The sequence below is a fragment of the Parasteatoda tepidariorum genome, chromosome 1 (assembly GCF_043381705.1).
Source record: "Parasteatoda tepidariorum isolate YZ-2023 chromosome 1, CAS_Ptep_4.0, whole genome shotgun sequence".
NCBI lineage: Eukaryota > Metazoa > Arthropoda > Arachnida > Araneae > Theridiidae > Parasteatoda > Parasteatoda tepidariorum.
In genome coordinates, this window is record NC_092204.1 from 76,240,451 (window position 1) to 76,255,901 (window position 15,451).

At 26.5% G+C, this 15,451-nt stretch overlaps 1 protein-coding gene across 1 annotated transcript in view; it reads right to left on the reverse strand.

The window, feature by feature from the left end:
- The window catches only part of LOC107453483 (dystrophin-related protein 2), a 276,867-nt gene that overhangs the window by 2,108 nt on the left and 259,308 nt on the right, over positions 1–15,451 (reverse strand). Inside the window, exons 4-16 of the mRNA XM_016070341.3 lie at positions 14,924–15,057; positions 12,922–13,129; positions 12,226–12,308; positions 10,669–10,745; positions 9,322–9,399; positions 8,370–8,475; positions 7,061–7,115; positions 6,195–6,306; positions 6,000–6,115; positions 4,835–4,919; positions 4,697–4,737; positions 1,709–1,862; positions 281–920 (exon numbers count right to left, since the gene is read on the reverse strand). Of these exons, the coding sequence (XP_015925827.2) occupies positions 281–920; positions 1,709–1,862; positions 4,697–4,737; positions 4,835–4,919; positions 6,000–6,115; positions 6,195–6,306; positions 7,061–7,115; positions 8,370–8,475; positions 9,322–9,399; positions 10,669–10,745; positions 12,226–12,308; positions 12,922–13,129; positions 14,924–15,057 (1,889 nt within the window). The remainder of the gene's footprint in view (positions 1–280; positions 921–1,708; positions 1,863–4,696; positions 4,738–4,834; positions 4,920–5,999; positions 6,116–6,194; positions 6,307–7,060; positions 7,116–8,369; positions 8,476–9,321; positions 9,400–10,668; positions 10,746–12,225; positions 12,309–12,921; positions 13,130–14,923; positions 15,058–15,451) is intronic.

A 15,451-nucleotide genomic window follows, 5' to 3' on the forward strand; every position in this document is an offset into this window, starting at 1 on the left:
AATATAAAAAAAAATAGTTATGTGTCATATTGCTATTTTAATACTTTTACCAAAATTCATTATTAGTGCCAAAATACACATAGAATATTGACATTGATGCTATAAAATTTGTCTAGTCTCAAAACAACTGCTTCATATTTTATTTGCACTTTTTCTATATTACATATTGCAGTATTGCATCTTGCAATTTTGTTTTGCACCTTCAAAAACTGATAAATTTTTTTTCTTAGCAAACTACTCATTACGCTATGAACATTCATATATATAAAACAATACATACCAGACATTTGTGGTAATAATTCCTCTATATGCTGTAGCATAGATTGCAGCTCCATTTCTAAATCTTCTAGACTTTTACTAGGTTTTAAGATAAAAGTAGAGGATATCGAATTCTTAACAGATGGTGCAGACAAAAACTTTTTCATCGGAGTAACAGAATAGTTGCAATCATTAGGATTATAATTTAAAGATTCTCCATAACTATTGAAAGATGATAAAAATAATGGGCTTAATTTACTTTCACTTAAAGGTGCAATTTTTTCGGAATAATTTAAAGAACTAGTATTATTCAAAGAGGATCCCAAATCAAGTGAAATTCCTGTTGATTGCATAGGAGAAGGACACGTCATGGAAGAGGACGATTTCAATACATCTGAATCGGTGAAGTTTCCGGAACTAGCACTCTGGAAAACGGGAGTAAAATCCAACGAGGTGTTGCAATTACGTTGTTTCTCAGTGGTGTTTTGACTGTAATTGATGTTGGAGTTGGATAGATGATTCAAAGCTAGTTTTGGCTCATACAGAGGAATACCAGAACTTAGTGGAGTGCTTTCAAAATAATGATCCATTTTATTGAAAGGTACATGAGGAACAGGAGAAAGTCCAGTGTTTTCTTTTGAAATGTCATTAGTTTCTAAACTCTAAAGGTAAAAAACAAATTAATTAATTTTCAGGACTTGAAACTAAGCATTAAATAAATACAGACTGAATACATAGAAAGCTACAAATTTGCATCACTAAGTATTTCTCAACATTAAAAAACTTTATTATGACAGGATCAGCTATATTTAAAACGACAAAAAAATCTTAGTCCTAATTGGAAAAGAAACAAGATTTATTGTTTATTAATGAAGAAATTTTTTTTTAATGGCGGGCACTTGGGATGTATTGTCCCATTGGTCTCATATGCCAGGACTGCTACCCTCTTCTTGTTCCCAAGTGGGCACCTGTGGCGAAGTCACGGTGGTGGAACAGTGTCGCCCACGTCACACAACCACAAACCCGTTTATAGAGCGGGTCACATTCACACACACAAAGGAGAAAGGACATAGAGCACACACAGAGAGAGAAAGAAACATCCATGCCCTGAGCGGGATTCGAACCCATAGGCTCCGCAGTCAGGCATGCTAACCACTCGGCCACCTGGTTGGCATGAAAAAATAAATAAATAAACGAAGAAAAATAAAATATAGATAAATAATGAAAACTTTTACACTGATTTTCAAGTATTGAAAAAAATAAGACAATTGATAAGTCAATACTAATAATAACATGGTTATGAAATTAAAATCTTAATTAGCAATTTTTGTACATTAAATTTACATATCAATATTTACATTTCGAATTTTTATTTAAAAAATTTATGTCTTAAAAGTCATTAATAAAAAAGGATTTAGTAATTTTGAAACCAAATTCCTAAATACATTACCTGCAACAAATTTTTTAAGCGTTCAAGGATCAAATCTATAGTTGATGGATGATAAGGATCAGATTTCTCATTTTCTTCTCTTTGGGAATCATTCTTCACCTCTTCATTCTTAGGAATATTTTCTTTGCAAGATTCAGGCATAGAAAACTGATTTCTATAAATACATTATAAAAAAAGCTGAGTTATGAATAAGAATTATATCAAAGAAAATATAAAATAATCATCAGGGATAAACAACCTTTATTACATAGTGAACTACAAAAATAGAAATATTTTTTGCTATCTGGAAAAGTGTGTATGTAAAAAAAATAAATTATGAGAATATAGGCGCTTGAACATCTTTGTAAACACAAAGCACTATTGCCAGTTAAAAGGAAATACTTGGAGTTTTTAAAACGTATTAAAAACTATAACTATAAAATTCTCTGTGAGTTACTGTAATTTTATCAAAACTTTTTAATCTTTTCCAAATTACGAAAACTTAGAATAAATTTTACAGGCCATTTTTTGGACTGCGATCTATAAGTGCATGCCTGTTTATGTTAACTATTAGATCTGTCATTTAAATATATTCAAGGAAAAATGACACAATAAGAAATATAATTTTTAATAAATCATAAATTTTAGAAAAATTTATCACACATGGTGAACTTTATGATAGAGAAACTGTGGAGTAATGATTATAATGAAATTTCGTAATAAAAGAATATTACTGAGAAGTTTTCAAATATTTCATAAATAGGTAATTTTTTTTTTTCCTATCTGGGCTATCAAGGTAATTTAACTGAGTAAGAATTAACAAGAATTTTTTTTCAACATTAAATTTTTATTGTGGAAACTATATCACTTCTTGTTTCATTTTTTTAAATTTGTAATGAGATAAAAACAACAAAAAAAAAATTTTTTTTTTCCTTCCTTTCCCTATTACTTTTTTTACCTAAAGAGAAAAAAAATATATTTTAGTTTAAGATTCTAATATTTTCCAATATGTTAGCTTTACTATCTCAGAGTTTTATTTTTTTTGGACACAAATTAAAAAAAAAGAAAAGAAATATCAATCTAACATGAATTTTTCTTGTGCCTTCTTAACCGAACACCTAAAACTACAATGTTAATAAAGGGAGAAAAATATGCTCTAATTATATCATCCATAATGGTTAAATTTTTTAATATATTATAATGAGTAAGTAAACTTTAAATGTATTATACATATATGAAAGTAATAAAATTTGCAAATCTAAAATTTTCAGTCAAATGGTTCAGCTTTTTGAATGTCTGTAAATGTGTAGATATAAATATTCTTGAAAAATCACGATAATGCATGCCAGTTTCATGCTTCAGGTTGATTGGCTCTAGTTAATGACCTCAGATAAATTTCAACAATCAAGTTCTTTCACAGGTTGTATTTAACTATAGATAAAAATCTAATGATGGTGTCGCAGTTTTCCACTATTGTCATTACATTTTTATTAAATAGGAAATAACAATGTAGGATCCAAGTTTCCCACATTAATTTCCATTTCATTTTGGTAGGCATCAGCATAAAATTAATAAAAGCATTGTTTTCCGGTAAAATATTTTTGTATAAAAAATTTAAACGTATTTTAACTGTAATGTCTATTTTTTTTAAAAATTTATTTAACTCTACTATTATTAAGATTTTTAATTTTTTTTTTCTAAATCAAGTGTTCAAAACTAAAAGGATTATTTTCAAGTTAACATATAACTTACTTTATTATGCTACATTTTAAGCTAAACTTATTTGAATCAGTGTTTTAACTGGGAAAAATATACCTGAGGATGCCCCTTGGAGAAATTGGCGACTTATGTTTAGCGCTATTCCTGGTTGCGCGGAACATCGTGGTAACAGGAATGGCGGCCAAAACATAATGATATTTCAATAAAACATTGGAAGTTTTAAACAAATCATCGGCCAAAACTTAAAATTAACCCAATATAAGTAAAATTAATAAATTTGACGAAAGAGCACATAATAACCACATAAATTCGACGAAATATGAATCGAAAATGGCGTCCGTAATACCGGACTAGCAGTGACATTTTTTTCTAAAATCCCTTTTTATGACTGCCCACATACCTTCGATCCTATTGACCAGATTTAAAAGTAACCTTACCAGCCGATATCCAACGTAGAACTAACGGATCCCTGAAATTGCATATACCGTTGAACATTTAAAAATAACGCTAAAATCTAAACCAATCAGAATCACAATTGGGTTTCAACATCGCCCAGCTTGGTGATCAACCGAGATCACAACTTGGCGAGAATCAAGGGGCACCCTCAAATATAGCCTACCCTTTTAACTATTATTATTTTTTATAATATATTTAACTACAATTATTTTTTTGGTGTTACGTTTTCTTGTTGACCGCCATTGGAAGTTTTTTGGATTTATAAGCTATTGCTACAGTAACTTCTCTTTTTCTTGCACTGTTTGTTTTCTAGACATGGTTCTTTGCGTTTATTGCTGTAGTTGTCTTTAATCTTGCCATTTGGAAAAAAAAAACATCTTTTTTTGTGGGTAAGTTACATTACTATGCTACTATAAATTGCTGTTAAAGAGATTTGTTAAATGATTTATAATTTCACGATCAGCTTCATGCACAATATGATGCATGCAATAATAGTATTTAATATATCAGCTTATTTGGTAAGCCAAAAATATTAATTTATGGTAGTGAATCAACTAAATTTGCTATAACAATAAACCTATAATTTTCAATATTTAAAAAAAATAATACAAATCAAAATTATTTATGTTCACTAATAGATCTTAAAAGAATAATACAAGATCTTCATACTATTTACCGATCAAATTTAACCCAAAATAAAAATTCATTTCAACTTTCGTAGAAAAAATTATTTTATGCTAAAAAAAAAAGAAGTTTTTTCCAACTGTGACACCTGTAAATATTATCAAAATAAATAAGACAAATGTTAAATATTCTATACTTATTTGTGGGTACCTTTTCTCACTTTCAAGTTGAGAAATTATTACAGCTAATTCCTAAAATAAAAAAAATAATAATTTAGAAATTTTACACTATGTACTTAATTTAATAGCAATTATGGTTAAAATAAATACAATTAATGAAAATAAATACCTTGACAACATATGAGGCAGTGGACTTTTTCAAAGAACAATTTAAAACTGGAGAGTTAGATGGATGATTTGATTTATCTTTTATGCTAAAAAGAAAAGTTGAAAGAACAAGTTCTAATATGATAAATCAAATCACATTTCTCTAGAACAACATACATTTACTACTATTTATTACATTTAAAATTTCCTCTTTAAACAGTTTAGTCAGTCTGTAAGATTAAGAAACAATCTGGATAGTTTGGAATTTTTCTAAAGCAGAGTATATTATAAATAATCTATATTGAAAATTTTATAATAAAAATAATTTAAATTTTAAATGAATGAGCTTTAAGTGTGATAGAAAATTTTGTAAAATAAAGCACATTTTTAAACATATCTATTTATCCACAAAACTACATCAATGATAAAACTATTCATCCAACTATTTTCCTTCATTTTCAGTAAGGTAAATAAATTATATGGATTTAATGGTTAGTAAATATCCATGAAAGATTAAAAGTTCAAAAAATGCATTTAAAATCGTGAGTCACCTAAAAAATTAGGTATTTAGATCATATTAAAAGAATAATAATAATACAAAAAAAAACTCAAAAGTTTACTTTTGTCACATTAAATAAGCACATGTTTAGTAAATTGTAAGATTATACATTTGTGAAATAAATTTTTTAAAAAAGAAAAGATGTAAATGAAAAGAATTTGTTTTCTACATATTTGTATATATTTTTGTTATGATTCTCTATAGTTATGGTAACAATAACAAATCCTACATAAAATATTGCCATTAAAACTTCAACATATATACATAAACACGTGTGCATCAATGTTTAGTATTTATTTTGCTAATAATAGTAAATATTTTATGCACAACAAAATCCACTGTATCAATAAAATTTTTAATTTACACTTCTCATCAAAAATAAAATAGAATTAAAAACTATTTAAAAAATATCTTTTTTAAGGCATACATATTAGTTGGCTTAAAACAACTATTGTTTTCTATTTTTGTCCATTGAATAACACGAGCAAAATAAGTTTACCTTTGCGAAATCAAAAAGATTTAACTGTGAATAATTGCTATTTTGAGATACAAATTTGATTTTCAATCTGATTTTCTGTTAATGTAGACTAAAAATGCATAAATATCTTTTAAGAAAAGAAAGAAGTACCTGTCACTGATACTTTCTTCATCAAAACTCAAATAAGCTTTGGATGGACAGCGAACAAAGGAAATATTATTTCTTACAGCATTAATGACAGCTTTTGCTTCCTCCCATTTGGTTGCCTGAAGTGCAGAAAAAATTATGAAATTTATTTATATAATCAGGCAAAAATTATGCAAAAGACAACAGGATGCAACTTACAGGATGACAAAATTCTTGCACAGGATGTTTTTCTTTATGTCCCTTGTTGACACAGCCATGAAGGAAACAATTCTGGCATAAATTATAGTTTATGCATTGTATACATCGATATCTGTAATGTGTTTAGTTAGTTGAAAACAAATTTTGGAAGATAATATATATATACTTATCTAATGATTTCTGTTTACTTGCAGCTTAAGCGCAATAAATGAAACTTATTGTTTTTCTTAACTTTCTTCGTGTTTTCTTGTATTTATTTATTTATTATATATATAATGCTGCTAGATATTAACAATTGGTAGTTTTATTTTAATACAGGTACATTGAGTATCACATTAATCACCGATTAGGCTGAATACCTTTTTTTAAAGATGATAAATAAATAAAATAATTTTGGGTTCAATTTTTAGTTTGATTCACTTTAAAGCGGTTATAAAATTGTAGGTAATTAAAAGTATCAAATGCCTGCCCAGTTTCTTTATAATGATTAGTAATAAAATAGTTATTTTGATTTTAATGTCATATGTAATAATCAGATTCTACAATCGTAAATTGAAAGTAAAGAAACAATATAATAGATTAGATTTAATAAAACTTTTCCTTCTTGTAAAAAATTTTGTAAAAAAAAAGTTAACGCTTTTTAGCTTAAAAAGAAAACAAAATAAGTTAAACAAAATAAATAAGTAAAACTTTCTATTTTTCTTAAAATGTGATTTAAAAAAAATATTTTCAGATTTAAAAGATCGTCGATAAATAAAAGATGTTGTTGCTAAAGAAATAAGTAAATATCTTTTAATAATATAATAATTAAATAAATAGAAACAATGGCAACAACATAGTATTTTAACATAAATAGGACATGTTACCTGAAACCAACAACTGGGTGGATATGACAATAATCACAGGTAATGGAATGATGAGCTGAAAAATCCAAGATGTAAAATAAAAAACACAATAATTAGAAGTAGAAAAAATGAGTCAAAAGAAATATATGGTTTGTTGCATTCTGCCTAGGATTTTATTCATATTAAGTTTGAAAATCAGTTCCAAAATTCCTCAATAGAGAGTGCTGCTGACTGGAAAAACTTAAAAACAATGCTTTCTGCAGCATATTAGAACATTCAAACTGCAAATACTGTCAGACCTCGATATAAGGTCACCCTAAGGGACATTGCAAAAGTGACCTTATAAGCGGGGTGACCTTTTAACCGATTCATTAGCAGATCGCAAAGCACGTAAATAGTAAACATTATGACTTGCTAAAATGGTAATACAAACAAAAACGATCAGCCATAAATTAAATAAAGTTAGATTTTTAAATTTTTTTTCAAATTTAAAATAAAGCTGTTTGCAAATTTCGTCAAAGTGTACATACATACATTACATCTTACCTTATTTAAAATAATCATTTATGCAGGTCTGTCTCGTTTTTGGTTTCATTTTTTCGAACAATGTTTTCTAGATATTGTAACTTCTCAAAATGTTCCTCAGCTCCCTCATGGTTTATAAAAAAATTTCATATGACATTTATTGCATTGAAGGCTTTCACTTGGGTTACATCAACAGTCTCAGGATCACTTTCATTGTCTTCACTGTCTACAACTTGTGAAACAATTTCAGAAATTGTAGCTTGTTTGTTGGCTGCAACATTTTCCTTGAACTCGAGAGGGGTAATTGCCTTGTACGGAAGTTAAATGGGCTTTTGTTAGAAAAGAGCTTCCCTCGACCTTAAAAGCGATTAAAAAATTACCTTATAAGCGATAACGATTTTTAAAACTTGACCATATATACGATAATCTGTAACAAAGGATTCCCATTCCGTGAGCCGGAACTTTGGAAAAGTGACCTTATATGCGGGATGACCTTATATTGAGGTCTGACTGTATTTGCAAAAGTATCTGCTGTTTTCAGACTGTGGCAGGTTATTAATTTAATAATTAATATAAACATAGCAAATAAAAATTAATTTAAACATTTTGTTTTGAAGTATTCTTAGTTAACTGTTTCTAAGCTTAGTATTTCGGTATACCTGGTTCTTATTTAAAAAAAATCTATGTATATAATGAACATTTGAACATTAAGATGAGTAAATAATATTCATTTTTAATTTTGAAACTGAAAGTAAATACCTGAAACAAAACATCAATAGATGGAGAAAAAGATAAATGTAATTACTTGTTTCAGATGCAGCAATTCTATGAAGAGTTGAGATCCATACAAGAGACTGTGGTTCTAAAACTAGCCACTTTTGAAAGTTTTTCAATGTAACTTTTCCTTTACTCTAAAAAATATAGTATGAATAAAATCATAACAAAAAATTTGTAATAAAATAAAACAGGGAAAAACTGCCCAATTTCAAGTATAGATTAAAAATATGAACACAATTTTGATGTCAGGAGTATAACAAAAAATAGGGTGCATCATATTTGAAAGATCTGTAGGGAAATTCTAGGTGATTTTGAAAGTGATAAGCCTAACACTTCTTATTTTAGGTCTGACAAAAATGTTCTCCTTTTTAAACTAATTGAAAAACATAGAATTTAGAATTTTTTTTTTATTTTATTATTTTCTTCTTTTAAGTTTTGTGAATGTTAGTCTGTTTACATCAAAAAGTAGTCAAAATTTAAATTTGCAATGAAATTTCGCTTGAACTATTTAGAAAACAATTGGCAGAGAGCACTATCGTGATAAAATAGCAAGATAAATTTTGCTAATAGAGGTCAGAAAACTATTGAAACTTGTATTGGCATTGAGCTCAGACCCAGATGCCATTTGATTTGAATACTCAAGCTTGTTGGAAAATGGTCAGAATTTTGATAAAGATAAAATTTGACTGAAGAGATCATAAAAAACAAAGATTTTTTAAAAAAAGAAGGGGGGAAAAAAGACCCAGATGACATTTGAGCTTTTAAGTTAATTTCAAAAATGGGTAAAATTTTTATTGACGATCAATCCTGTTTGCAGCCCCCAAAAAGTATAAAACATGCATTATGATCATGTACGAAGCTCAAGTAGAAATTTAAACCCTCTAGTTAGTAAAAAAAAGACAACATTTTGGTAGCAGGTCTCAATCCTCTCTGATATGAAAACAACGTAAAAAATGTCAAACATTTTAAATAAAACTCACAAATTTCAGCAGATGCTTAATGGATTTGGGCACAAGATGAGAACCAAATGTCACTTGCTCTCCCACAAGGTTTGGAAACTATAAGGGAAAAACTAATTTAAAAACTGTCAGATATAAAAACTAAACATAAAGAAAACGAAAGATTTAAACATTTTAGCAATAAAAAACTTTTTGATTTTCTGGATTTTAAAATGATTTGTAGTAACAAGACATAAAATATATTTCTTAAATTGCTAAAATAAATAAATTTAGAAGTTATTACCTAAAAACTTTTTGTTAACAACTTTTGATAATAAAAATTTAACAACCTTTATTTCAATAATATAACAACTCGTTTACAATAACTAGTTACAATTATTTAAACTATCATAAATGAATAAATTAATTTAAAAAAATTATCATCATTTCCTAATATTCCATATTATTTTACTACAAAAGATTCTAAGTTTCTCAAAAAATTTAATTTTAGTTAATTCAATGTAATGAATCTATGCATCAAATTCAAGGAGACAAACAGAAATGAAATAAACAATTAAAAAAAGAAAAAAACACTTTTGAGCATCAATTTTTGAATCAAAAGACCAATAATAGAAAAATAAAATATAAACAAAGTGCTACACTATTTGAAAAAAGTAGAATAGTTCCTTGATTTCAAAGTTAAGCACATAATAAAGTCTTAAGATATAATTAAAAAGTTCACGCAAAAACAATCCATAAATTGTTTATCAAGCAAAATGGTAAAATGACACAACATCATAAAAAATTACATAATGTCTTTTCATTAAATAATCCTGTGTGTTCACTAAATAACATTATTTTTTGAAAATTCAAAGTAACATTGTAGCATTTAATATATAAAGGTTCTTCAATTAGATAGATTGCAAGAGTGTTTTATCCTGAGCAATTGCCTATCACACCTTCAGAAATTTGGAACAAAGGATCAACACAGTTTTAACCTCAAATTTAGATCAATGTTTTTTATCATTGTAAAAAATATCATGAATTATAAAATGCCATTATTCACTTCCTAAAAACTACTTAAGCTATCAAACTAATGTTTGTTTTTTATAATAATTCTAAATTATTCATGCTACAGTGTTGTTTTACCTTAGGCTTGTAAAAAAAAAATTATTATTGTTTAAATTTAATTATTTAGTTTAATTTTAAGCTTCAATAAATTATTTTTAAGTAATAAAACAGAAATTTTATTTTCTGTATAAAAATAAGGAATGATAAGCTGCAAAATATATCCATTATTTTTTAAACGAAGAAAACTGCAATTAAATTGAAACATAAATTAAAATTAATTTTATAAAACAATGAAACTGCATTTCTCCAAATTCTTACCTTAGATAAAGAAGTTAACAAAATGGACAAATTCTCCTTAGTCAAGATATTTCCATTGGAACAGCAGTGAAATAAATCTAGAAAACATTAATGATACTATTAATAACTAACAATTTTGTATCATTAAAATAAAATACAATGCATTTTTCATAATTCTTGAGTATCAGATTTTTTGTAACAATAAATGCAAGTTTTGCTATTCTGAAGAACCCACCTTAAAGATAATTAGTATAATCAAAATTTATTTGTCTATGCAATTTTTTAAACTAAAGATAAAATAAATTTTTAGAAGATGTGCTCTTAGTAATGACAGGAAAATTTGTATTCAAGTTTTGAGGTGTGGGAGCACTGATAAAACTTTTATTTGACACAAAGACATAATTTTTCAAAATGATTTATTATAATTTGATAATTATCAATTAAGAAAAAAAATTTTCCTGTCATACTTCTAGTTTATTTCCCTATATATTCCGGGGGAAAATTCATAGAAACATGCTACTTTAAATATATCATCTGTTGTCTTCAACCAGTATCAATCTATTGCATTGCTGAACAAAGATATTCTTCAAACTTTTACAATTCAATCAACTGAAACTGCTGCTCTTGCCTTCCAATTACATCAGAAACTTATCTAATTTCATCAGACTACCTTGTTTTATTTTATTTTATAGCCTGCATTGAACAAACAAACCACATTTTTGGTCTACAACTATCAGTGTTCAAATCTGCAGTCTCGTAGTTTAAAATCCGACCTAGAAGACAAAGGAACTCAAGAATAACTCCCAAATAAACAAGGCTAGTTGACCAACTCATGTTGGTGTTACGCCGGGAGGAAAACAACGAAAACATCACATGGTTAACCTGATGACGAGAAGATTTTAAGTCATGATTTGTTAACTAACTGTTTTACGTCAGCATCGCGATCTGTGTAGGCTGGGAACAGAATTTGCATTGACCATCTCGATTGAATGATGTCACAAGGATATTAGTTCTAGATGATTTCAATTATCTGCTCTGTATGGCCAACCTATTGCCATTCTGAATGCTGAATTTGCTTGATAATAAAGATTTTAGTTTAATGTTTCACTCAGAGCACTGAAGCATTTGCTTTTTCTTGTAATACCGAGTTAACATCTTTCCATATTTCTTTGTGCTGTTTAAAGCCATGCATAGATATAACCTGATATATTTTAAGATCTATTTTTATCTATATTTTCAGGGATATTTTTTAATCGAAAAAACATATATAAATACAATAAATGTTTATCTTAAAATATTTTCATTTTTATGGAAGTTATAAAATAAAAATTACTTATTACACAATTTTATATTTGACTCTGAGAAAAGTGTTAAATATAGATATAGCACATTAAAAGCAATAAAAATTACATCAAGATTAGCTACTATTAATTAATTTATATTTCTAACATAAGAAATATAGCTCTAATAGAGATTTCAATTTAATATATATAAAAATATAATCATTAAATCAAAAGTAATGAAAGTGTTTTGTCAATTTTAACTAATATACAATGCAGAAGTGACAATTTTACTTACACTTGAATTTTTCTGATAACTTAGCAGATGAAAAGAGTGTGAGAGCAGTTTTTAAGTGAAAGAAAAGGATAGGTCTTTCATTCCTGAAATAAACACAATATCAAATAATTAAAATATAATGTGTGATAAGAAATAAAAAAGATATCACATAATTTCTCTCACTTAAAATTACAATAAAACAAGCAGATCATTAATGAAAAATAGAATAGAACAAATTAAAAATAATATAATAACTGTAGATGCCAATATATATATATAGATATTACTTTATTGATTATTATTATTTATTCTTTTAAAATTTTAGTTTATTAAAATTGCCACTAGTTTGATTAATCATTCTGGCTAAATATGAACAAAAGTTTTAGCATGATTAACAGATAAAAACAATAAAAAATGTTTTTAAAAAAGATTTAGATATAGTTTTAACAGAAATCAATATAGGCTAATAAGAAATAGATTTAAAAATAAAATGCAAGAAAAACATTAATCTTGAATAATTTCTCTAAATCCTAAAAATGTAATCCAAATAACTTTAATGTAGCTATTAAAAACAATTTTTCAGGGTATAATTAATTCAGTTGAATCACATTGCAATACAATTATAGAAAAGTGATTAAAACAATAACATACAAAAACCACTAACAGGGTGGCTAATTTTATAAGTTACAGCAACATGAACATGAAAAATTAACTTACTCTACAAAAGTGTTTTGTAAAAAAGCAACAAATAAAAATGCCATTTGATTAGGTTCATCAGAAAAACCATATTTTTTCCCAGCTTCTGTATACAGAACAGACATCAAGCTATGAGCTTTTGCTAAAGTGATAGTTTCATCAAGGGAGGAGTTTTCGAGTTCATAATCATTTAAGATTGTATTTACAGTCATTAAGTCAACTCTGTGTACTGAAATAGATAATTTTTTTTAAATAAAAATTATTTTCATTGCAAACATATATATAGTAAGAAAAGTATATGCAGTTATAAAATAGTACCCAAAGAAAACGTATTTAAATAAGCTGGATTAATTTTAAGCAAAATTTGAAACCATTGGGACACTTAAAACTAATTTACCCTCATGAGGCCATGCAAATATTACATCACAAGAATATTTTTGGCAATTTCGGACACCCCTTACCCAGTGTCAGCAAAAATAAGCAAAATGCAAAACCCCTCCAATGCTTATGCAAGAAAGTTACACCCCCCCCCGGTTTTTTCTTCAATTTTGACTGTAGTTATCTAGTTTTTGGATGGTTTATCCTGCTTGCCTTCTGATGAAAACAAAAACACCCTCCTTGTCTTTTTTTTAATAACTAACTGTTTTTATAAATAAAAAAAAGTGATAGTCTTAATAAATTTTGGTTCAATTTAATTTAAGTACTAACTTAAACTCTACCAAATAGATTGTCTTTCTTTGTATATTGATAATTAGATCTTATGTCTGAATAAAAATAAAGCTTGCAAATCATCATTCATTTTAGCAATTTATTTAACAAAACTGCCACTTATGGTGATCATTAAAAATACCTTTACAATCATACAAAATATTGTTATTTTAAATATAAAGTAATTTAAATTTCATATTAATTATGGCTGTTTGATTCAATAATTTTTAAAAGATTGATTGAATTTTTATTTCTGAATGTTTGGTTTTTTAAAAAAATACAATTATTAATACATAATATTAAATGTATTTTGCTAAAGCTTTCCCTTATTTTATTGGAAAGATAATTATATCATCAACTGACCCTCAAAACTGATTGTACTTTTTTCTTTCTTTTTTTAGAAACATGCACTTTTTTTAGACCTCTGCATAATCATAATACCACAATTTGAAACTATTCTGCAGTTAAAAATAAAAATTGAAAATTAAGAAAACAGTTTTGAAAATGTGTCAGTTATAGAATTGTTTATTGAAAGAAAGAAAAAAGTATTATTTTACTCATTTTAAAATATTTTGCGTAAAATAAGGTACATTGAAAAAAGAAAATGCTTTGATTACATATCATTCCAGAATAAAATTAAATTGTGAAGTGCTCAGATTAATTTTAATTTATTTCTTATAAAAACACAGAAATTAAGGACTTCTTTATGAACTTTAATATAAAGGAACATCAATTTTAAGCCAATATACATTAAATGCATAAAGGACATTTATATAATTGTTTTTTAATGGATATGAAATGAACAAATAAACATAAAAATATTCCTAATTTACAGAAAAATTTATTAAACTATTCTAAGTAATAATTTAATTCAACATTTTTTAAAACTTCATTTTAACAGTCAATGTTATTTTCATATTAAAATGTGAGCTAATAATAATAATAAAATAAAAAAATTCAGGCTGTTGATGACAAACTGCTACTGAACTAAAGAATTACTAACTAAAGAATTTCATACCAAAGAAAAAAAAATAGATCATCAGAGAAATAGTTTAAATTTTTTATAAAATACTTACATTATACAATCAGGAAGCGTCAAATTATTAACCGTAACTAGTTAATTACAGTATTTTGCACAGATTTGAAAACATTATTAAAAATTTTTATGTTTAAATTCTAAGTTAAAAGTCTTAATCTCTCTCTTAAGTCTTAATCTCTTAAGTCTTAATCTCTTAATCTTAAAGTCTAAATAAGTATAAATAAAAACATATATCTTAAAAAGAACTCCATTTTTTATATAAATTTAGATTCTTACACTTAGATGCTTTCCGGATGGTATGAAGCTTAAATGCAGTTCGATAGGCAGCATATTTAAATACATCGTATCTTTTTACAGATTCAATAATAGTGGAAATTTTTGGGACATTTTCTTCACTGAAACCTGATGTACTGAAATAGAAATAAATAAACATCAATCGTAATTACTATAAGCGCACAATTTTATTGAACAATAAAATTCAAAAGATTTGCCCTCTTTTAATTTTTTATAGAAACAGTTAGTAACAAACTTTAAAATATAGAGAACAATAGTTTTATTATTATGACTAGCTGAATACCTACTCATTGTACAGGGTAGAGATAAAAAACTGCCTCAATTAATCAGTACTGAACAACACTGTAAAATTGTGTTCTAAACTTTCAGACAAATACAGACATATATATAAGAAAACCAAATTGATTCCAATGTTTTTTTATTTAGGTACTTATTATTATTATTTGCTGACCTTCTTGGTGGTTTTAAGTTATTAGTCAAAGAAAAACACATTTTTAGTACTTCAGCCCA